At 44.3% G+C, this 25,504-nt stretch overlaps 1 protein-coding gene across 6 annotated transcripts in view; it reads right to left on the bottom strand.

Moving 5' to 3' along the window:
• Positions 1–25,504, bottom strand: part of sox6 (SRY-box transcription factor 6) — a 428,636-nt gene that overhangs the window by 32,020 nt on the left and 371,112 nt on the right. For 3 of the 6 annotated variants that reach the window (XM_055649876.1, XM_055649875.1, XM_055649877.1), the window contains exons 12-13: positions 14,504–14,599; positions 6,917–7,025 (exon numbers count right to left, since the gene is read on the bottom strand). In XM_055649876.1, the coding sequence (XP_055505851.1) occupies positions 6,917–7,025; positions 14,504–14,599 (205 nt within the window). The remainder of the gene's footprint in view (positions 1–6,916; positions 7,026–14,503; positions 14,600–25,504) is intronic. The other 3 variants (XM_055649878.1, XM_055649879.1, XM_055649880.1) reach the window with 1 other exon arrangement.

Here is a 25,504-nt window from a genome sequence, read left to right as displayed (position 1 = left end):
GGACAGGCAGCATCGACACAAAAAGCTGGAGTAACTCAAAGACTGAAGAAGGGTCTCGACACGAAACGTCACTTATTCTTTCACTCCAGAGACGCTGTCTGTTACTCCAGCTTTTCGTGTTTTCCTTTTCACACTGAAATTCATACTAAAGTCGCAGAAGTCAATAATAGTGAATTATATTGCATCAACCTCTAACAGGAGAAAGCAAAGCCTTGTATGAATCAACTGAAGTATGAATACAGACACAAGGAACTGCAGATGTTGGAATCCTGAGTACAAAACCAAGAGCTGGAGTAACTCAGCGGGTTGTGATTAACAGATGAGTGGACAAAGGTGAGAGATTACTAAAAACGGAGACAAGGATGCCTCCCTCTCCTTTCCTGATCAGAGTTTGAATCATCCCTTTTTCCTCTTCTCCAGAGATGCTGCCTGTCCCGCTGAGCTACTCCAGCACTTTGTGTCTATCTTCAATGTAATCCAGCATCTGCAGTTCCTTCCTACACACTGAAGTAAGGCTCACAGGTCTGTAGTTCCCAGACTTACCCTTGCAGCTTTTACCTTAGACCAGTGTTTATACTGTGATTTTGTACCTGCAAATAAACTTACTTCTGTAAAGAAAAGTGTGATCTCATTCATGCTCTGTTGAATTGTGCCAAGCACTCCCAACGTTACAATTCACTCCTCTTGCAAAGAAATCTAATCCTCTTTATTTAGTTACCTACCGTGTCTACATGTGAACCTATAATCTACGCAATAGTAATTAAGAATTAGCTATAGATGCCACTCTTGCTAGTGACAATGCATCCACATTACAGGAATATAAAAGGACAAAGATTATTCTCTTTAATTTATTTTCGCAGTGTACATTATACTAATCTATTCATTCAGGATTGAATATCTGTCAATGGTGGAAGAATCTTCCCATGCCTTTCATTCTAATTCTCCTCCATCTAGTTTAGTATAGTTTGTTTATTTTAGTTTATAAATATAACTTAGAAATAGGCCCTTCGGCCCACCGAGTCTGTGCCGACCAACAGTTACCAATACGCTAGCTCTATCCTACACACTAGGGACAATTTACAGAGCGCTAATTAACCTACAAACCTGTACATCTTTTGCGTGTGGCAGGAAACCGGTGCACCCGGAGGAGACCCACGTGGTCACAGGGAGAACGTACAGACTCGGTACGGACGGTACCCGTAGTGAGGATGGAACGTTTCTGGCGCTGTGAGGCAGCAACTCTACCTTTGCGCTACCGTGCGGCCTACTTTAGTGTTGAAGCTTCACCCTCAAGAAAAGCACAATACAGCTTTATATTTTCCCCTCCTAAGGATGATTGACTTTGAATTATGTGTTGTGCACGTTTGATTTGTAACCATCTGGAATTATAGCTGTTGTGATCCAGCAAAAGCAATAGCCTTTCTCCTAAGTGACAATATATCATTTACAATGCTTCAGTACCATTCTGCCTCGGAGCCAAAGGCCAATTTATGTTATTTATTTATATTTTGATTTAAGGATTTAATTCTCAAAAGCTTTCAGATAGTAGTCTTTAACAAAATCTACACAAACATGCTGAAAGATCTTTCAATTGGAGGTGACAAAATGCAGTAATTGGGGATTCAATTATTGATTAATGCACTGTGGATTTTTCAAATATTTGCATGCAATTGAGAGGTAGCTAACTGTTCTTTAATCAGTTAACTTGTGAGTCTTTATGGAATAAAGGCATATAATATCATGTGTAAAATCATCAGGGGAATAGATAGGGTGAATACACAGTATCTTTTACTCAAGATAGGGCTATCAAGAACCAGAGGACATAGGTTTAAGGTAAAAGAGGAAATTTTTACTAGGAATCTGAGGGGCAACGTTTCCACTTGGAGTATGGTTGGTTTATGGATCGAGTTGCCAGAGGAGGTCGTTGAGGCAGGTATTATAACATTTAAAAGAAATTTGGACGGAAACATGGATAGGACAGGTTTAGAGGGATATGGGCCAAATGCGGGCAGATGTGACTAGCGTAGATGGTCAGCATGGGCAAGTTGGGCCGAAGGGCCTGTTTCAATTCAGTATGAATCTATGACTCTAATAGGAATAGTTGTATAGGTGGGAATTGCAGATACTGATTTACACTGAAGATAGATACAAAGGCTGGAGTAACTCAACGGGACAGGTAGCATCTCTGGATAGAAGGAATGGGTGACATTTTGGATCTAAACCCTTTTTCAGACCTAAGATGCTGTCTGTCCCACTGAGTTACACCAGCATTTTGGGTCCATCAATAGTAATTGATAATTTTGCTCTATTTTGCAATTGCCAAGTTTACATCCTTGAGCCAGAAGCATATAACAATTGTGGAATAGAAAGCAACATTAACCATCAATGGTCAAGATGGCCCATGAACACTCTCGGTCCATTTCTGATGCCTGATTCATGATAACTTGGTCGGCCCTCAGCCATGGGGGCACCATCAAATGGTGGACCCGGCAGGGGGTTGGTTACTGGGACCTGGATGTAGGGGGTGAAGGGGGACCTGGAGTGGAGGGGAGGAGCTGAGAACAAAGAGGGGCCCAGCAGAGGGTCACTGACAACATCGAGGGATGCGGTGGGCAAACCACCCAGAACAAAAAGAGACTCTGGAGGGAGGGCTGCCGAGAATGTAGGGGGAACCTGGTGAGGGAAAACAAGAAGGAAGAGGGACCCAGCGGGGGTGCGGTAGAGAAGGGAGAGGGACCCGGCGAGGTGGAGGGGGGAACCTGTGGCCATGTGTGGAGTCAATAGACAATAGGTGCAGGAGTAGGCCATTTGGCCCTTCGAGCCAGCACAGTCATTCAATGTGATCATGGCTGATCATCCCCAATCAGTACCCCGTTCCTGCCTTCTCCCCATATCCCCTGACTGCGCTGCTTTTAAGAGCCCTATCTAGCTCTCACTTGAAAGCATCCAGAGAACCTGCCTCCACCGCCCGCTGAGGCAGAGAATTCCACAGACTCACCACTCTCTGTGACAAAAAGTGTTCCCTCGTCTCCATTCGAAATGGCTTATTCCTTATTCTGTCTTACTCCTTATTCCTTATTCAACTGTGGCCCCTGGTTCTGGACTCCCCCAACATCGGGAACATGTTTCCTGCCACTAGCGTGTCCGAGCCCTTGACAATCTTATATGTTTCAATATAGGCCTGCTTTGCCGCTGTGAGAAGATAAGACTGTTGCAAAAAACGTTTGAAACTCTGTCGGCACCAGAAATGTGGCGACTCCTTGTGTACTACCTAGGTGAGGTGTGCTGTGTGATTTTAATGAGCTTCACTGGACCAAGGTACATGTGACAAAAAAAGTCTCATCAAATCATTGAATTGAATCATTATATCATCGAACATGATAAGTGGGAGAGAAAACAAAACCAGCCAGAGTTCCCTGTCTTAACTGTAGCCCAGTGACCCCAAAATAAAAGTCAGCGCACTTGTCGAAAAATTATAGCCTCAGCGTTGAACGAGATGCAATGGTTGTCATCATTGAGCAGCTCGCGACCACTCATTAGTCAGTCTCACTGTGCAGAGACATCATATTAGGGTGGCTGGTAGCTCCAAATACCATGGGAGTCGGCACCTTAAGGATAGGTGCAGAAAGGAGTCAAGCTCAAAGATTACAAGAACTATCATGCAATTGTAATGAAGCGCTTTAGGTAATATGTGAACCATCCCATAATCAAAGACTTGTCCCACCCCAGTTATTACTTTTTATCCCCGCTCCTGTCCGGCAGAAGGAACAGAAGCTTGAAAGTGCGCACCACCAGACTCAGGAACAGCTTCTTCCCCTCTGTTATCAACTTCTGAACGGTCCTTCCATAAGCTTGGGTACTGTCTGAATCACCTCTACCCCATTGCGGACATTGGACTTTGTCTCTGGAACTGATGCGCTACAATGCTGAGATCTATATTCTGCACTCTGTATCTTCCCCTTTGCTCTACCTATTGTTCTTGAGTTTGACTTGATTGTATTTATGTGTAGGGTTATGTGATCTGTTTGGATAGCATGCAAGACAAAGCTTTTCACTGTACCTTGGTACATGTGACAATAATAAACCTAAACCTAAGCCTAGATCTAATGTCGTTTGAGTTGCCAAAAACGAAATTGCACTCTATTTCCAAATAACAAGACACTCATTGAATTACGTAAATTAATATTCCCTCGTTGTAACATTAAGAGGAAAGGGTTTCACAAGTTTGTCTTCGAAAGTGGAATCAACAGCCGTGATCATTGGGAACGTTAAAGATTTCCCTCTGTGTGTATTCCGAGACAGGAGGAAATTTGAACCATCCATTGAAACTTGGGGATAAAATAGACTTATTATTGCCAAGTCCATATGGACTCAATTGCGTCGTAATGGATAATCAGTCCCTTTTAAAATTTGTCTAATATTGTTGAAAACCACATATGGATTAGTCCATTTCCTGCTTGGATGTCTTGCTCTCCTTCCCCCGCCACTCCCGACGAGGCAAGCTAAAGCAAACATGCTTCCAAAACCCTGCTCAACCTGCAAACTCACCACATGGAAGGGAACAAAAGACCTCACTGAAGCCTTTGTGGTATCTGCTAATGTTTTACATCTGAGCAGTTAAAACACAGACCAAATGACTGTGCGAAGAACTGATGCGTGGAGCATATGCTTGACTGGAAACGGAGGAAAAATCCTGCCCCTTCTCCTGGCCACCATCGGCTGTGTGATAACATTTCCAAAATTTCACCTACATGCTATCTAAAGTTTAAATTCTTCCCCAGAAATATTTATCCTTGTTCCCGGTGTAACTTTCAACATTTACTGTTTCTTGTGTTTTTTTTTCTAAATTACCATGGTAACGGTTACAAATATTTATGCTCGACAAATATTGGCACAAGAGGAATTGTTCCTCTTTTCAGCTACAGATGAGAGACACAAAAGTAGATTTTTGCTTTTGTCATGCAAGCACTCCCCACAGTTCATACCTTAAATGTTGTAAGTAACAAAATAAATTATATGACAGCTTTGGTGTCCCCACAGTTTAATTTAGTCAGCTGTCCAACCAATAGGTAGAATAATTCGATGATGTAGTAACAGGAGTTTTGAAATTAAATCCAAAGATTTCATGCAGTTGAAAAATAAGAATTCTCTACCCGCTGCATAATATAAGTCAAAGAAACATCTGCAAAATTCAGATAGGCAGAAAATGCTGGAGTAACTCAGCGGGTCAGACGGCATCTCTGGAGAAAAGGACCCCCAGTCTGAAGAAGGGTCCCGACCCAAAATCATCACTTACTCTTTTTTTCCAGAGATGTTGTCTGACCCACTGAGTTACACCAGCTTGTTGTGTCTATCTACGGTATAAACCAGAACCTGCAGTTCCTTCCAACACATTTTGTCCCCAAATTCAATAGACAATAGACAATAGGTGCAGGAGTAGGCCATCTGGCCCTTCGAGCCAGCACCGCCATTCAATGTGATCACGGCTGATCATCCCCAATCAGTAACCTGCTCCTGCCTTCTCCCCATATCCCCTTACTCCGTTATTTTTAAGAGCCCTATCTAGCTCTCTCTTGAAAGCATCCAGAGAACCTGCCTCCACCACCCTCTGAGGCAGAGAATCTACAAGGACAAGGACAAATAGACTAAAAAACAGTTTTTACCCCACTGCTATAAAAGCACTAAATGTAGCCGCCAAGGAACGCAGGGGCGATACAGACTAAGGGACTGTGGTAACGGTGAAATCGACAGAAGGATGGAGGGTTGGGTGTGTATGCGTGCTTTGTCTGTGATATTTATTTATTTGCTTATCTTTATTATTTTACCGTGGTTGTTTCGTTAGCTTTAGAAATGTTTGAATGCTGCACTGACTGGCTGACATTTTAAATTTCGTTGTACATGGCCCATGTTACAATGACAATAAAGAAACTATTCTATTCTATTCTATTCTAATTCCACACTCACCACTCTCTGTGAGAAAAAGTGTTTCCTCGTCTCCATTCTAAATGGCTTACACCTTATTCTTAAACTGTGGTCCCTGGCTCTGGACTCCTCCAACATCGGAAACATGTTTCCTGCCTCTAGCGTGTCCAATCCCTTAACAATCTTATATGTTTAAATGAGATTTCCTCTCATCCTTCTGAACTCCAGAGTGTACAAGCCCAGCTGCCCCATTTTCTCAGCATATGACAGTCCCGCCATCCCGGGAATTAAACTTGTAAACAGGTTCTCTGGATGCTTTCAAGAGAGAGCTAGATAGGGCTCTTAAAAATAGCGGAGTCAGGGGATATGGGGACCAGGCAGGAACGGGGTATTGATTGGGGATGATCAGCCATGTTCACATTGAATGGCGGTGCTGGCTCGAAGGGCCGAATGGCCTACTCCTGCACCTATTGTCTATTGTCTATTGACCCATTTACCTGCGTTTGGCCCATATCCCACTAAACCTTTCCTATCCCTGTACCTGTCCAAGTGTCTTTTAAATGCTGCTATAGCATCTGCTTTGAACACCTCTGGCATTTCATTTATTGTACCTACCACCCTTTGAGTGAAATAATGTCCTTCAGGTTCCTATTAAATCTTGCCTCTCTCACCTTAAACTGATGTCATCTTGTCTTTGAATCCCAAACAGTGGTAAAAGACTGTGCTATCTATTCCCCTCATGATTTTATACACCTCTATAAGATCACCGCTCAGACTCCTGCACTCCAAGGAATAATGTCCTAACTTGCCCAACCTCTCCTTCCAGCTCACGCCCTCGAGTCTCGGTAACATCCGTATAAATTTTCTCTGCACTCTTTCCAGCTTCATCTTTGGAGGGAATGGACAGGTGGGGTGTTGGGTCGGGACCCTTTTTCAGACGTAGGTACTTATTGGATGACGAGTATTTTGGTGTGCCTTGATGCCACCCACTCACCTTCTGCATCTTCTGGCCTCGTCAGGTCAATGACACCTGGACCAACCTTCACCTCTTCACCTGTCTTTCCTGTCAGCTGCTGTGCAAGATTCTCAAAGGGCACCCGTTCCTGCAGAGAAAGAAACAAAGCCCTTGTTATTCCGGAGAGATGCTTGATCACATGATGGAAATGCCAAAAACTAGAGGGCGTAGTTTAATGGTTTCAGCTCTAGTTTTGGAGATACAATGCGGAAACTGGCCCTTCGGCCCACGAAGTCCATTCTGACCTGCGATCCCCGCACACTTAAGGGCCTGTACTACTTGCCGATATCATCGGCGACTGCCGGCATCATTGACTGATGTATCAGGTCACCAAAAGAATTGAGGCCAGATGCGGCGGTGAGGGGGCGTGATGCGGCTGTGAGGCGGCCGTGACCCGGCGTGATGACCTGGGTTTTTCCAAGTCGCCGCTGGAGTTTGAAAAGTTCAAAATCTTTTGGTGACACTGATATGATGCCGGCTGTCACCATAAAAATTGCCGTGGGACACTTTACACTAACCTACGCACACTAGGGACAATTTGCAATGATACTAAGCCAATTCGCCTACAATCCTGTACTTCTTTGGAGTATGGTATGCTAGCCTTTATAAATCAGAGCATTGAGTATAGAAGCTGGGATGTAATGTTAAAATTGTACAAGGCATTGGTGAGACCAAATCTGGAGTATGGTGTACAATTTTGGTTGCCCAATTATAGGAAGGATGTCAACAAAATAGAGAGAGTACAGAGGAGATTTACTAGAATGTTGCCTGGGTTTCAACAACTAAGTTACAGAGATAGGTTGAATAAGTTAGGCCTTTATTCTCTGGAGCGCAGAAGGTTAAGGGGGGTCCTGATAGAGGTCTTTAAAATGATGAGAGGGATAGACAGAGTTGATGTGGACAAGCTTTTCCCTTTGAGAATAGGGAAGATTCAAACAAGAGGACATGACTTCAGAATTAAGGGACAGAAGTTTAGGGGTAACATGACGGGGAACTTCTTTACTCAGAGAGTGATAGCTGTGTGGAATGAGCTTCCAGTGGAAGTGGTGGAGGCAGGTTCATTGGTATCATTTAAAAATAAATTGGATAGGCATATGGATGAGTAGGGAATGGAGGGTTATGGTATGAGTGCAGGCAGGTGGGACTAAGGGGAAAAAAAATTTGTTCGGCACGGACTTGTGGGGCCGAGATGGCCTGTTTCCGTGCTGTAATTGTTATATGTTATATATGTTATATGGGAAGAAACCGTAAATCCTGGAGAAAAGCACGCAGGTCACGGGGAGAACGTATAAACTCTGTATAGACAAGCATCCGTAATTAGGATTAAACCTGGGTCTCTGGTGCTGTGAGGCAGCAACTCTAACGTTGCGCCACCATGCCGAAAATGGAGGTGGTGAGTGGGGCAGAGTTTAATGGAGATGTACAGGGCAAGTTTACACAAGGGAGATGGGTACTTGGAAAATGCTGTCAGTGGTGGTAGTTGAGCCATATCGACAGTGGCATTACAGAGGCTTTTTGATGAGTACATGGATATGCAGGGAAGGGAGGGATATGGATGATGTGCATGCAGTTAAGGGTTGTTCTTGGCATCATGTTTGGCGCAGATAACTTGGGCTGTTTGGCCTGTCCTTGTGCTGTTCTCCGTTCTGACAGAGGTAGGTGCTGTTGGTTCTACCTCCACCCTTTATTGTAATACATGTTCTTATTTAAGTCTCAAAATGTGATCAATTGTAAGCAATGAAGCAGGCCTTTCGGCCCATCCAATCCACGCTGACTATCGATCATCCGTTCACAGTAGTTCTACGTTATCCCACTTTCTCATCTATTTCCTACAAGCAAGGGACAATTTACAGAGGCCAATTAACCCACAAACCACCACGTCTTTGGGACGTGGGTCAAAGAGAGAACGAGCAAATTCCACAGAGTCAGCATTCGTGGTCAGGATCGAACCTGCGTCTCTGGCACTGTGAGGCAGCGGCTCTAGAGGCTCCGTTCTATTCCTTAGTTGTTTTAAACTTCAATTACATAACAGAAAATTCAGGTCAGGGGGAACCTGTTGATGTGGTTTCTATAAGCACAAAACAATATTAAATGTCAGGTCTGCTTACACTTAAAGCAATAAAATAGCAACTCATGGAGCTGAGAATATCGTGGCAGGTTCTCTCCAGCATGGGTTATGTATTACACAAGACCAAAACAATTCTGCTGTTCAAAATGTATTTGAAAGTCTCTAATATAAGATTTCAATGACTAGAATGTCACTGCAAAGATAATTTAGACGGACTGAATGTTGTTGACTGGTTTGCTCTTGTATCGAGTTGGCATAGGCTCGATGGGCCGAATGCTGTATGCGTGATATGCTTTGCCACTGGGATCAGAAGGTGTGTGGGCCATGTCAAACTTCTAAGGCCACAGTTCTACGGCTCAGGAAATGTGAGGTTTGTGTTTATATTTATTATTGTCAAGTGTACCGAGGTACTGTGAAAAGCTTCACTGTCACATACAATCCAAACTGATATTTGTGTGTTAATCACAGAAATGGATCTCCAATCATGCATTAAAATTGCTCCACTCATTTAAATCTCTACTCCTACAGCAAAATTCATTACTTCCACTAAATTCATGTTAACCCCTCTATCCTGTATCTGTGCACTGTAGACGGCTCGATTGCAATCGTGCACAGTCTTTCCGCTGACTGGTTAGCACGCAACAAAAGCTTTTCACTGTACCTCGGTACATGTCACAATAAACTAGACTTAAACAGAAAATACTATCCAATCAAGTGAAGCTCCAGTACAATAGGTGGAGCAAAGGGGAAGATACAGAGTGCAGAATATAGTTCTCAGCATTGTAGCGCATCAGGTCCAGAGACAAAGTCCAATGTCCGCAATGGGGTAGAGGTGAATCAGACAGTACCCCAGCTTATGGAAGGACCAGAAGCTGTTCCTGAGTCTGCTGATGCACACATCAGTTCCATGCATTAGGCCCAAGGATCTGCACATACCAATTTACAAAAAAAACCAGAGAATTCTGGAGTACCACAGTGGGATGAGTTCCGATTCAAAACTCACCGTTCTGTGTGCTCGAGAGATGCTGCCTGAACCATTGAGTTACTCCAGCACTTTGTATTTTTTTTGTTTTAGAGTTATAGTGTGATACAGTGCGGAAGCAGGCCCTTCGGCCCAACTTGCCCACACCGACCAACATGTTCCATCTGCGCTAGTCCCACCTGCCTGTGTTTGAACAATATCCCTCCAAATCTGTCCTATCCATGTACCTGTCTAATTGATTCTTAAACATTGTGACAGTCCCTGCCTCAGCTACCTCATACAACAGCTCGTAACTCTTGCTCCCTGGAAGTGAGCTGGATGGCCGAGTGTGTGGTAACCAAGCCTTCATTGACCAAGTCTACGTTCAGTCTAACTTCCCCACCATCCCCACCACTACGCAGCACTGTTTAATGCGATCTGTGTAAGCACCCTTAACTTATCAATGCTTAACTTATCAACTAAAATCTCCTCAGACGCACAAATTCAAGTGAGTTTGCTTCAGACAAGATCAAGAGCATCACTTAAAACAAAGGGTGATTTTTATTTTTCATTTATATTTATATAAATTCTTTATTTTTTCAGATAATATGTTGATTTGGGTTTTGGTGTGTAACAGCTTGCTTTCTAGTTTGCTAAAGTAATATTTATGGGTCTCCCATGGTCACAGTATCTAGTTAATGCCAATTAACTGACAAGTCAAAGAGACCCATAGTCATTCAGCACAGACACAGGCCCTTCGGCCCAACTAGCCCATGACAACCAAGAATCCCCATCTAAGAGGGTTCTATTTGCCTGCATTTGGCCCATGTCCCTCTAAACATTTCTTATCCATGTATCTCTCCAAGTATCCTTGCCTCAACGACCTCCTCTGGCAGCTCGTTCCGTAAGCCCACCACATTCTATTAAAAAAGTTGCCCCTCAGGTTCCTATTAAATCTTTTACCTTGAACAATAATTTCAAACAGATTTATTTTTCACCCTGGAGACAATGGAAGATCAACAAATAATTGAACTAGAACCAACCTCTCCATCTTGCTCAAGCCCTCGAGCCCTGACCGCATCCTCATAAATCACAGCACTCTTTATTGCATTGTTAATGTCTCTCCGTAAAGAAACTCAGCAGAGAGAGCCTTAATTAGTTCACTTGAATATCATCCACAAAATTAAATAAAGAAATATTTCCATTCCTTCTTCCTTGACCACTTTAAACCCCAAATCATTTTTTAAATTACCAACCAAACCAGGAGTACAGCATGCAAGGAGTGCAGAGAAAATTTACGAGGATGTTGCCAGGACTTGAGGGCCTGAGCTACAGGGAGAGGTTGAACAGGCTGGGACTTTATTCCTTGGAGCGCAGGAGGCTGAGGGGTGATTTTATCAGCTGCCATAGGAGGTAGTTGCGGCAGGTACAATAACAGCTTTTAAAAGACTCTTGGACAGATAAATGGATAGGAAAGGTTTAGAGGGATATGGGCCAAATGCAGGAAATGGGCCCAGCTTAGATGGGGCATCTTGGTCGGCATAGACATGTGGGCTGAAGGGCCCGTTACCATAATACGTGACTCCGTGACAAGATACTGAAATGAATTGGCAATTAAGGAACTTGCATCATCTCTGTGTATTTTAATGCAAGCTTGGGCAATTTCATGTCCTTTTTCCAGAACATACTCGGTGAAACAAAAGTTAGTGATGCCCAAGTTCTAGGCACATATTTATTTTTATATTGTTGAAAGGAAAAGGAGAGAAGGTATTCCTTCCACAGTGAGAAAACACTATCCTGATTCCGAATAAAACCTCCATCTCAGCTTCATTCCCACATTGGCCAGTGCATAGAGAAACCTCTGCCAGTTTCACACTGCTTCTGAAAGACATTGTAAATACTTTCATCAACAGAGGCACAGCGGTAGAGCTACTGCCTCATAGAGTCAGAGACCCGGGTTCAGACAGCGCCCTGTCTGTACGGAGTTTGTCGGTTTTCCCCGTGACCTGCGTAAATCTTCTGCGAGATCTTCGATTTCCCCCCACACTCCAAAGCCCTACAGGTTTGTCGGTGAATTGGCTTGTTGTAAATGTAAAATTGTCCTTAGTGTGTGTAGGGTAGTGTTAATGTGCGGGGATCGCTGGTCGGTACGGACTCAGTGGGCCGAAGGGTCTGTTTCCGCGCTGTATCTCTAAACCAAACTAAACTAAGCAAAGAGATGCTGACCATTCAGGCTTTTGATGGCTAAACTGCTCCAAGATAACTCTGCCTTCCCGCCATGACAATCAATGGCATTCTCTCCCAAGTGTGCATTAAATAGGTCCATTTCACCGAGGGATTTCTCCCTTGTACGCGTGCTACATTGACATTTTTAAGTGCTCGAATCGGGCAAGTGGTCAACAAGTTTCTGTGACCCTTGTGGAGGAATCACCTGACCTTTGCAAGAACCACGTCTGGTGACACCGCACTGAGAGGTGACAATCCAGGTGGCTACAGCTGTAGATCAGTCACTGTATTTATAGTCCATGTCGGGTGTTTGTAGAGACCGTTCATGTTCCAGATAACTTCCCTCCAGGAACAGTCTCTACAAACACCCGACATGGATCTACGAACACAATGACTGATCTACAGCAGCTAAGGACCAAGTTGAACAAAAAACACATTGATGGTGGCATTAGGACAGGACGTGGCTGTTTTAACACTTCCAAAGGGATCTCCTCTATCTGGACCCGCAGGAGAACACGGGTCTGGATTGGTCCAGTTGAACAGAGGGATCTAGGAATAACTGTGCATAGTTCCCTGAAGGTGGAATCTCTTGTGGATAGGATGGTAAAGAAAGCTTTTGGTGTGCTGGCCTTTATAAATCAGAGCATTGAGTATAGAAGTTGGGATGTAATGTTAAAATTGTACAAGGCATTGGTGAAGCCAATTCTGGAGTATGGTGTACAATTTTGGTCGCCAAATTATAGGAAAGATGTCAACAAAATAGAGAGAGTACAGAAGAGATTTACTAGAATGTTGCCTGGGTTTCAGCAACTAAGTTACAGAGAAAGGTTGAACAAGTTAGGTCTTTATTCTTTGGAGTGCAGAAGGTTAAGGGGGGACTTGATCGAGGTCTTTAAAATGATGAGAGGGATAGACAGAGTTGACGTGGATAAGCTTTTTCCATTGAGAGTAGGGAAGATTCAAACAAGAGGACATGATTTGAGAGTTAAGGGACAGAAGTTTAGGGGTAACATGAGGGGGAACTTCTTTACTGAGTGGTAGCTGTGTGGAATGAGCTTCCAGTGGAAGTGGTGGAGGCAGGCAGGTTCGATTTTATCATTTAAAAATAAATTGGATAGGTATATGGACGGGAAAGGAATAGAGGGTTATGGTCTGAGTGCAGGTAGATGGAACTAGGAGAGAATACGTGTTCGGCACGGGCTAGAAGGGCCGAGATGGCCTGTTTCTGTGCTGTAATTGTTATATGGTTATATGGTGGTAACGAGAGAGCTCGCTGAAGAGAGAGGTTGGATGAGTGGAAATGGCTGGGTACTCCATGATCAGGTCAGGAAACTGGGACAGGGTGAGAGCAGCTTGGGCTAGAGAGCATCAGCTTCAAGGAGGGTGCGGACCAACGGATTGGTTTCTCTGGACCACCGGAGGTCGAGATTAGACCTGATAGATGTATATAAAATTATAAGGCATAGATAAGGTAGACAGTCAGAACCTTTACCCTAAGGTGGAAATGTCAAATACTCGAGGGCACAGCTTTAAGGTGAGAGGGGAAAGGAGATGTGCGGGACAAATCCTTCACAGAGAAGGTGGTAAGTGTCTGGAACGCACTGTCAGTGGATGCTGGTGGAAGTGGCATTTAAGAGCCTTCTGGACAGGCACATGGATATGAAGGGAACGTAGTGATATGGATCATGTGCAGGCAGACAAGGGTTGGTCTAAGCATCATTGCCAGAACTGAACACAATACTCTAAATGCCACTGTTCGTATCTGTGAACGCCAATGCATTTGAGTCCCATTTACACAGGGAATCAGACATGAGGTTACTGGCTCTGTAATGGTCTCTATCATCACAAACAGCAATTCGATATCAGATAAAATCTACTGCTCTACACACACACACCTATTTCTAAGCCCACATCTTATTTGTTCATTGTATTCTTGACCATCCTTTAATAGTTGTCGGCAATGCACAACGTCGCAAACAAGAATAATATTTTAGTTTTAATCTAGTTGCAGAAACAAGGCATGTAAACAGGCCCTTCGGCCCATCGGATCCACGCCGACCATCGATCACCCGTGCACACTAGTTCTATGTTATCCCACTCTCTCATCCACTCCCTACACACCAGGGGCAATTTACAGAGGGCCGCTTAACCAACAAACCGTCATGTTCAAGAGACCCAGGACTAAAACAGTACAATATTTGGATATACATGAGATTTTCATTTTGTGATTTTACACCCCAACAAATTACCCAGAGCAAACATAAAGTTCACTGCATTAACTTTATTTAGAAATATATAGTTTTGTACTTACAATAACAGGATAGCTGGGAACGGCTTGAAGACTGTATGCTACATTGTACTTCCCTGGTCTAGAACAGTATGTCACACTGCATGGCATGTCATTGATCTAGAAATGCATGTTATATTGCATGGTGTCAGATTGATCTAGAACAGTAGATTGTACAACATGGCATCAAATAACCTAGACGCATATACAATGGGGTAAGAAGGAACTGCAGATGCTGGTTTGCACCAAAGATAAGACACAACATGCTGGAGTAACTCGGCGGGCCAGGCAGCATCTCTGGAGAGAAGGAATAGGTGACGTTTCGAGTCGAGACCCCTCATCAGACTGAAAGTCATGGAGGGGGAAAAAAGAGATATGGGAAGGTGCAGAACAAAGCAGAGGCTGCATCGATGACTCGGGAAAGGTGGAGCCCACAATGGTGCATTGTTGGCTGGGGATGAGGTGATAATGCAGGAATACAAATGCTGAAATTAGCCCCCATCCTAGTCCTTTTTCTAATTTTGCTGTTTATAGTCCTTCATTATAAAAGGACTGGACAAGCTAGATGCAGGAAAAAATGTTCACAATGTTGGGCGAGTCCAGAACCAGGGGCCACAGTCTTAGAATAAAGGAGAGGTCATTTAAGACTGAGATGAGAAAAAAAAATTTCACCCAGAGAGTTGTGAATTTATGGAATTCTCTGCCACAGAGGGCAGTGGAGGCCAAGTCACTGGATGGATTTAAGAGAGAGTTAGATAGAGCTCTAGGGGCTAGTGGAGTCAAGGAATATGGGGAGAAGGCAGGCACGGGTTATTGATAGGGGACGATCAGCCATGATCACAATGAATGGCGGTGCTGGCTCGAAGGGCCGAATGGCCTCTTCCTGCACCTATTTTCTATGTTTCTATGTTTCTATTATCACCTCATCTCCAGCAACAATGGAACATTATGGGCTCCACCATAACTGAGTCATCGATGCAGGCTCTGCTTTGTTCTGTACCTTCCCATACCTCAGTCCCCCTCTCTGACTCTCAGTCTGATGAAGGGTCCTGACCCGAAACATCACCCATTCCTTTTGTCCAGAGATGCTGTCTGACCCGCTGAGTTACTCCTGCATATGGTGTCTATCTTCAGCATATACAATGGGGTGGTGCCACACATTCTGTTGCTTGTATTCCATTGAGTTTCAACTCTATACAATATTACCGGATTAACATAATCACTCTGATATATACAACAAACTTGTTGTTCATTCACGTTTTGATCCGTATGTTGCACGGTGAATACACACATCTAGAGGACTTGTATTTCAATCATGTGCTTCGTTATAATTTAAGTGAATGCAATAAAAATGCTCTAAATAGTATTATGTTGAAAGTATATTTTCTCTATGGCATCTACAATGCACAAAAATAAATGAGAAGCTCCAATGGTAGCTTCAGGAAACCCATTTAAAGGCAAGAGCATAAGGCCATGGACCAAAATAGTTGGCAACATTAGGGTGGTGCAGCGGGTAGAGCTGCTGTCCCACACCACCAGAGACCCCGCTTCAATTCCGACCTCGGGTGCGGTCTGCGCGGAGTTTGCACGTTCTCCCTGTGATTGCATGGATTTCCTTCAGGTGCTCCGGGTTCCTCCCACATCCCAAAGACGTGCGGTTTGTAGGTTAATTGGCTTCTGTAATTTGCCCCTTGTGTGTCGGGAGTGGATGAGAGAGTGGAATAACATGGAACTAGTGTGAACAGGTGATGGATGGCCGGCATGGACTCTGGGCCGTTTCCATGCTATGTCTCAAAACTAAACTAAAACAGGATATATCAAGTCACTAAGGTGGAATTTCTGATTGGTATTAATAACATAGGATAGCAACTTTGAATTATTTTAACATGCAGAGCATCCTTAAAAAAATGTTAATATTAGAGACAGCCACATCAATTTGTTGCAATTAAGGTGCTGAGATATATTTAATGAAAGTAATGAGAAGAACATGTTCTAGTCCGCTTCACGCAAGGTGATCAGTGAAACATCGAAGACAACTCGAGCTCTTTACAGAATGCAAGGAACTCCTCTGAGGCTTTTGTAAGATCCATATAATGGAATAAGATCCGACTGGTAAAAAGTGTTACACAATGTGTGTGTGATAGCAAGGAGCTACTGCACAACGCAAGCACACGGCAACACTCCCGCACAGCTCAGTACTAAGGATAAGGAGACTGAACCTCCTTCTGTCATCCTGACTGATGTTGCATTTTAACTATGAAAAGCTCATACGTGACGATGTGTTAGGTCTGAAGCACAACCGGCATTAAATCCATCTGGAGGAGGCTGTTGGAAATATCATTGAGTTTTAAAAATGTTTGAGTTATGCACTGTTATGCCTAAGCCACTGTTTACAATCATTAGGAGAAACAAGGAACTGCAGATGCTGGTTTACAAAAAAAGACTCAAGTGCTGGAGTAACTCAGTGGGACAGGCAGTATCTCTGGAGAACATGGATAGAATCAATGTTCTATATGGCGAGGTTCAATGTTGTATCTTGCACTAAATGTTGTATTCTATATCCGTGCACTGTGGACAGCCAGATTTCATTCATGTTTAGTCATTTCTTTGACTGGATAACGTTTCACTCGTGGCAATAATGAACTAAACTAGGCAAACATTTCGGGAAGGGTCCCGAACCGAAACCTCTCTCCATGTTCTTCAAAAATTCTGCCTGACTCACTGAGACTCGAGCACTTTGTCTTTATTTGCAATCGTTTAGGCACAACCGGCTTAGCAATGTCGGGGGGGGGGGGGGAAATTGAAAACAAATCTATTGTGCATACTGAGAGTGGTGGGAACACTGTGAGATTCTACCACATTGGAAATGGATAGATTTTTGGGCAATTAGCTCCACGTACAATTTAACTATATCTGCATAACATATAACCTGATATGAGAGAACCAATCTTTCTCTGTATCCTTTCCTTGCTGCTGCAAGTAAGAATTTCATTTTTCTGTTTATATGGCAATAAAACACTCTGGAATTGACTCACGACTCTGTATGGGATGAATGTTTCCTCAGTGTTATGTGTGAGAAAATTACAACAAAAAGACTTTGGTCACTGTCCTATATGAAGGGTCATTGTGCTGGAAAGATTGTAGATAGATTCAACGAGGATGTTGCCTTGACTCAAGAGCCTGAGCTCTAAGGAGAGGTTGGGACTTTATACCTTAGAGCGCAGAAGAATGAGTGGTGAGGGGAATAGATAGGATGAATGCACATAGGGTATTTTACCCAGAATTGGGTAATCACTTATCAGAGGACATCGGTTTAATGGGAGGGGCAAGAGTTAATAAAAACCTGCGAGCAGCATTTACACACAGAGGGTGGTGGGTTATAGAAATGAGCTGTCAGGGGAGGTACTTGAGGCAGATTCAATAATAACTCCTGACTGGTACATGGATAGGAAAGGTTTAGAAGGATATGGACCAAATGTGGGCAAATGGGACTAGGGTGGCACAGCAGTAGAGTTGCTGCCTCACAGCACCAAAGACCTGGGTTTGACCCCGACTACGGGCGTGGTCTCTAAGGAGTTTGTACGTTCTCCCTGAGATGTGTTGGGTTTCTCCGGGTGCTCTGGTGCAGGTTTATAGGTTAATTGGCTTTGGTAAAGATTGTAAATTGTCCCTCGTGCGTAGGATAGTGGTTGGCATGGACTCATGGGCCGAAGGGCCTGTTTCCACACTTTATCTCTAAGCTAAACTTAGATGGGGCACCTTGGTCATCATGGAAGAATTGAGCGGAAGGGCCTGTTTCTGTGCTGCATGACCACGAGACCACAGAATGTGTCTGTCCCTATGCTGTGGCATTCCAGATCACAACCTTAAACAAGAGAAGCTCTAATGAGGATGAGAAGAGGTTTTATAGTTTAGGAATCATTGTTAAGCAGCTCTCCTTCAGAAGGCACTGAAACGTTAAGCTTTGTGCTCAGTCTCATTTTTGCTTGTAATTAATTTTTGTTTCTTGCTACTTCAACTTTGCATTCAATTATTTCCTGCCCATTCTGCTCCAGCTTCTGAGAGCATAAAAGATGCGCTGGCTGGCCGGTCTCAGAAATTGTGAAATTGACTTGAAATTGGCAGAGAGAGCAGACATGAAGGAGCTCCATCACTTAAGAGGCGCAATAAAGAAAAATGAACCTTCTGCTCTGGAATTTCAAGAAAGGCAAATGTTAATACATCATTTAACCAATGCAAATAAATGCATTTCCCCATGCATCATCAGTCATTACTGCTCAGACCCTAATGGAGATTCCGGTGGCAGAAATTGAAGCGCTGTGTAAGGAAGTTGCTGGCTGTATGCTTTAAGCATCTTTAGATTATGATAAACAAGAAAGTGTTTGTATATTGGATGAAGAGATTGAGATGATGGAGAGCTTGTTAAAACCCAGGCAATGTTAAATGTTCCAAGGAGTGCATCAGCAGCATCTATCACATTCAAGACTTATTGCTGTTAATGAAGGAATAGCAGTGGTGATGATTGATAGACTGACAAACGTCACCTATTCCTTCTCTCCCGAGATGCTGTCTGACCCGCTGAGTTACTCTAGCTTTTTGTGCCTCTTAGATTTGTACCAACACGAGTCGTGGCAGTGAGCATCGCAAAACCACTATTTCTTTCATACAAAGAGAAACCAATGGAAATATAGAAGAACATAGTTTAGTTTAGGTCCGAGATACAGCGTGGAAGCAGGCACTTCACCCCACCGAGACCACACACACCAGCCATCCCCGCACACTGACACTATTCTACACACGCTAGGGGCCATTTACAATTTTACCAAGGCAATTAGCCTCCAAACCTGTACGTCTTTGACGTGTGGGAGGAAAGTGGAGCTCCCGGGACAAACCCACACAGGTCACAGGGAGAACGTACAAACTCCTGTACAGATAAGCACCAATAGTCAGGATCACCAGTCTCTAGCGCTGTAAGGCAGCAACTCTACCGCTGCACCACCGTGCCACCCTAGACCAGCACAGCATAGGAACAGGCCCTTCAGCCCACAATGTCCATGCCAAACATGAGTTTTGTCTTACGTTAATGTCTGAAGACGGGTCCCGACCTGAAACATCACACATCCTTTGTCTCCAGAGATGCTGCCTGACCTGCTGAGTTACTCCAGCACTTTGTGTCCATCCGAATTTTGCAGATGTTTCTTTGACTTATTTTATATGTTGGTTCATTGATCTCAGGTAGAATAGTTGCATGAAAGTGGCATTGCAGTTAGATAAGGTGTTGAAGAAGGCTTTTGACACGCTGACCTTAATGGGACTGGGAATTAAGTAGGAAAGTTGAAAGTTGGAACGTTATGTTAAAGTTGTTCAAGATGTTGGTGAGGCTGCACTTGGAACGTTGTGTTTAAGAAAGAACTGCAGATGCTGGAAAAATCAAAGGTAGACAAAAATGCTGGAGAAACTCAGCGGGTCAGGCAGCATCTATGGAGCGAAGGAATAGGTGATGATTCGGGTCGAGACCCTTCTTCAGACTGGTGTGGGTGGGTGGGGGGGGGAAGAAGAAAGGAAGAGGCGGAGACAGTAGGCTGTGGGAGAGCTGGGAAGGGGAGGGGAAGGTGGGAGAAAGCAAGGACTGCCTAAAATTGGAGAAGTCAATGTTCATACCACTGGAGTGTAAACTACCCAAGCGAAATATGAAGTGCTGCTCCTCCAATTTGTGGCGGGACTCACTTTGGCCATGGAGGAGGCCCAGGACAGAAAGGTCGGATTCGGAATGGGAGGGGGAGTTGAAGTGCTGAAGGGTGTAAACTACCCAAGTGTCTTCCAAGTATTTAACTTGGAATTCCATTAACTTGGAATGTTGTGTTCAGTTTTGGTCACCCTGCTACAGGGAAGAGAAGATTTATGAGGATATTATCAGGACTCGAAGCGCTGAGCTACAGAGAGTTGTTGAGGAAAGTAGGAGTTTATTTCTTGGAGTACAGGAGACTGAGGTGTGTAAAATCTTGAGAAGAATAAAGAGGGTGAATATATTTTTTACCCAGATTAGGGGAATCTAGAATCAGAGATTTAAGGTGAGAGGTGAAGTTTAAAAGGAGCCTGACGTTTCAAGGAAGATCAGTCAAACACAGGCAAATGGAACTAGCTTAGATAGGCATCTTGGTCGGCATGAATGAGTTGGGCTGAAGGGCCTGTTTCCATGGTGTATGATTCTATGCACTCTTTCCAGCTTCATGGTATCTTTGCTACAGCGAGGTGAACTAAATTGAACACAATACTTCAAGTTCAGTCTCATTGATAGCAATTCATTTCTACTACTGCTGATTCTGATAATGCTAATGAGTTGATGAGAGGTCATCTATTTGAAACATGTACAGATACAGGATCAAGGGAATAATGTTTAGAGCAAGATAAAGCCCAGTAAAGTCCAATTAAAGATAATGTGAGGGTCTCCAATGAGGTAGATAGAAGGTCAGGACCGCTCTCTAGTTGTTGGTAGGATGGTTTAGTTGCCTGATAACAGCTGGGAAGAAACTGTCCCTGAATCTGGTGGTGTGCGTTTTCACACTTCTGTACCTCTTGGCTGATGGGAGAGGGGAGAAGAGGGAGTGACCGGGGTGAGACTCATCCTTGATTATGCTGGTGGCCTTGCCGAGGCAGCGTGAAGTGTAGATGGAGTCAATGGTAGGGAGGATGATGCCAATGGAGACTCAGGAACCACAGATGTTGCAATCTCTGGACTTGAGTGTCTGAGCTACAGGGAGAGGTTGGGCAGGTTAGAGCTTTATCCCTTGAAGAACAGGAGGCTGAGGGGTGATCTTATAGAGGTGCATAAAATCACGAGAGGGAGAGATAGGGTGAATAGATTTTTATTTAGGGTAGGGGGATCAGGAACCAGAGGATATAGGTTAGGAGAGGGGAAAGATTTAATAGGAATCCTTTTCACTCAGAGGATGATTGGTATATGGAACGAGCTGCTAGAGGAGGTGGCAGGTGATAGAACAACATTTAAAAGGCAGTAGTGCAAGTGCATCGGTAGGAAAGGTTTAGAAGGTAATAGGCAAAGGCAAGGAGAGTGGGACTAACAGATGGGGCATTTTGGTCGGCAGGGATGAGTTGAGCTTAAGGGCCTGTTTCCTTGATGTATATATAGAAAGGAACTGTAGATGCTAATATATACCAAACATAGATACAAAGTGTTGGATCAGGCACTAAGCGGGTCAGGCAGCACCTCTGGAGAAAAGGAACAGGTGACGTTTCGGGTTAGGGTTACCTTTTAGATTTTGAGTCAATTAAATCACCGCTCAATCTATTCTTTTCAACTTATTTCATAAGTCATACAGAATGGAAATAGCCCTTCAGTCCAACTCTCCCAAACCGACCAAGTTGCCCCATCTACACTAGTCCCACCTGTGTGTGCTTGCCCATATCCCTCTAATCCTTAATTATCCATGTACCTGTCCAAATGTCTTTTAAATGCGGTTGCAGTACCTGTCTCAACTACCTCCTCTGGCAGCTTGTTCCTTATACCCACAACCCTCCTCTTACATCTTTCCCTTCTCACCTTAAACCTATATCGTTTGGTTCTTGGTTCACCTATTTTGGGTAAAAAACTGTGCATTCACCCAGCAACTCGCCATCAGGATTTTATACACCTCTAAAAGACTCCACTGCCTTAAGGATATAACGTGTTGGATGGCCCAGAACTTCCTCCAACTAAGCGAGAGTAAGTCTGAGGTCATCCTTCGCGGCCCCTTGGACTCAATCAAAACGAGAGCAGGCAGCCTTGGAAGCCTTACCCCATTGCTCAAACCTCACGTCAAAAACCTTGGCGTGATATTTGACTCAGCATTGAAATTTGACAAACAAGTCAATGCCGGGGTAAAAGCTAGCTTCTTCCAGCTTCGGCCGATAGCTAAAATAAAACAATTCCTCCAGTTTGACGACCTTGAAAAGATCATCCACACATTTATCTCCTCCCACCTCGATTACTGCAACTCCCTTTACACTGGCATCAGCCAATCTTCTCTGTCCCGCCTGCAACTAGGCAAGGCAAAAGCTCAGGGGCGACCACGCCTTTGTGGTTGCAGCTCCTAGACTGTGGAACAGCATCCCTCTTCCCATCAGAACTGCCCCCTCCATCGACTCCTTTAAGTAGAGACTTAAAACTCATCTTTACTCTCAAGCCTTTCTTGACGTCCTCTGAGGGAGGGTTATATGTGTGTATTTATGTATGTACTTAATCTATGAACCAATGTTGTATAACGTTAGTACCTCCACCAATGTAAAGCACTTTGGCCAACGAGAGTTGTTTTTTAAATGTGCTATAGAAAAAAACTTGCCCATGCTGACCAAGATGCCCCATCTACAGTAGTCCCACCTGCCCATGTTCAGCCCATATCCCTCTAAACCTTTCCTGTCCATGTACCTGTCAAAATGTATTTCAAATGTTGCTGTAGTTCCTACCTCCTCTGGCAGCTGGATCCATATATCACCATACTCTGACTAAATATGTTGCCCCCTCAGGTTCCTATTAAACCATTCCTGTCTCACCTTAAACCTACGTCCTCTGGTTCCTCCCTTACACCGGGTTAAACTATGCATTCTCCTCATGATTTTACTTCGGAGTCACGTGAGTGATTCCGTGAAGAGCCCGCTCAGCACGCATGCGCGGCATTACGTTCAGCAGAGCAACAGCGGCAGGCGGGAGTCAGGCGCTCCCGCTACGGAGGTGAAAGAACGGACCGTCAGGTAAGCTGAGGTCGGGTTTTTCTTTCACAGGGAGCCTTCTGCTTTCAGGCAGAGAAGAAAGGCTCTAGAACAAACCTGTCCCCCGCTCGACTCCACGGAGGAGCGTTCCATCTCGCGGGGGCAGCAACAAGGCGGTAGGACCGCTTACCCGGCGCTCCGCTATCCCGACACCGTGCTGAGCCCAGCCCGCTAGCGCCTGAGCAGCGGGCTGGAAGTAAAGCCACGGAAGAGGCGTCCGGCCGGTGGCTCCGACTTGTCGGACGGGGACATCTCTCCACCCGCACGGGGAGGGGAGACAGCCGCCTGAGCCGCATGGAGCGGCTCCTGGAGCAGGAGCTCCAGCGGGACGCGCTTCGTGAGGGGCGCTCTCGCAGGGGGAGTTCAGGCACTCCCTCCACAGTGCCTTGTGCACTGTCCATTGCTTCCTCCTTACCCGAGGGTAGCTTTGGTGACCAGGACTGGGCTGGTCAAGAACAGGGGACAATGGCTGAAGATCTCGGGAGTATGCAAGGGGTGCAGGAACAGGAAGAGCTGCTAGGTGTGGTGGACAGCTACGTGGCAACCCCACGTGCAGGAGGCCGTTAAAAGCCTGACGTCAGCCATCACATCGTTTTCCTCGTTCCGTGGACAAATACGGAGATGACCACAACCTTCGTAAACAAATCATAAGACCTGCCATAAAAATCCTACATTTGCGGGGTTGTGCATACCCCAGCCACTGAGCCAGACCCACTGCTCTTTGGCAAAAACCTCACAAAGCATATGAAGGACATGAAAGAGGTTTTACAAAACTTCGGTCTCATGAGGGCAGGGCCGGGACGAGCAAACTAAAAACAATAATTCCTATGCAGCACCCCATCGCGTCCATCAGTCAACGTTTACCATATGGGACTGATGAAAGCTCAGGGTCCGCATTCTATCACCGAAAGTCTTCTTTAGACCGGGACCCAAAGCGGACCACATGGAAAATGTGCCACTCCCCAACGTCGCCGCCACGTCAGACGACGTGCAACTCTCGTTGGACCGGCAGGAAACTGAAGATACCCATAACCATGGAGGTAGGTGGGTCTGGTTCCTACCAGTATATAGAGTAATACTAACACATGGGAGTCTATCACGAGTGATCAGTATATACTCAATGGCATTATTGAATACAAATACAATTCATACTAGAAAAATTGCCACCAGGTCAACATTCACCCCAGAGGGTATTTTTTCACTCTCCGTTAAAGAAACGAGAGGGACAAGCTGAACTGGTGAGACTAATTACAAAGGGTATCATGGGAAAACCTGAACCCTTGCAATTCGTCTCAAATATATTCACTAAACCCAAAAAAGATGGTGGATGTCGCATCATCATTGACTTAACTTCACTAAATATGTTTGTTAAGTATATACATTTCAAAATGGAACCGGTTGTTACTGCCAAACAACTAAATTCCAAAGGATACTTCATGGCAAGCATTCATCTTAAAGATGTTTACTATTTAGTCCCATTCACAAGGATCATCGCAGATACCTGAAATTTACCTGGATAGGGCAGCTATAGCAGTTTAAAGCGTTACCCAATGGGTTCACATCAGCCCAAGATTGTTCACCAAGACACTAGAACCAGCTCTGGCAATATTCAGAAGGCAAAAACATATTGTCATGGCATATCTTGATGATATCTGAAATGGTAGGCAAGACCATGAAATTGACTATGTTAGCTGTTTAGCTACCAAACAGTTATTCGAAACCCTGGGATTGTCTTACATCCAGATAAATCTAAGTTGAAGCCATCTACTATCATGGACTACTTGGGCTTCACAATTAATTCAGTCTACGTGACTGTAAAATTGCCAAGAGACAGAATAGTTGAATTGGCACAATCATGCAACAATTTAATGGTCAACAAACTACCAACTACTCGACAAGTAACAGAGTAATTGGGAAAATGGTAGCAGCATTTCCGGCTACATAATTCGGACTTTGCACCAAAAACGACATACAGGTCATTATGATCGTGTCATGAAGTTACCCACTGAAGCAATATCAGAACTACAGTGGTGGGCAAAAAAAGTTTGGCATAGTTTCAGCCTATTTTCATCACTAACCCCACGTCAGTTATCCAAACAGATGCCAGTGCTCAAGGCTGGGGAGCAACTAATTCTATATCCAGCACAAGTAGTAGATGGACTAACCCGGAGTCATCGTTACCACTTACACTGGGCATTAATTATCTAGAGATGTTGGGTGACTTTTATGGTTAACATAAATATGCATCACTTGCATGTA

The sequence above is a fragment of the Leucoraja erinacea genome, chromosome 18, assembly GCF_028641065.1.
Source record: "Leucoraja erinacea ecotype New England chromosome 18, Leri_hhj_1, whole genome shotgun sequence".
NCBI lineage: Eukaryota > Metazoa > Chordata > Chondrichthyes > Rajiformes > Rajidae > Leucoraja > Leucoraja erinaceus.
Note: the sequence above shows the minus strand (reverse complement) of the source record. Positions and strands in the feature narration are given on the sequence as shown.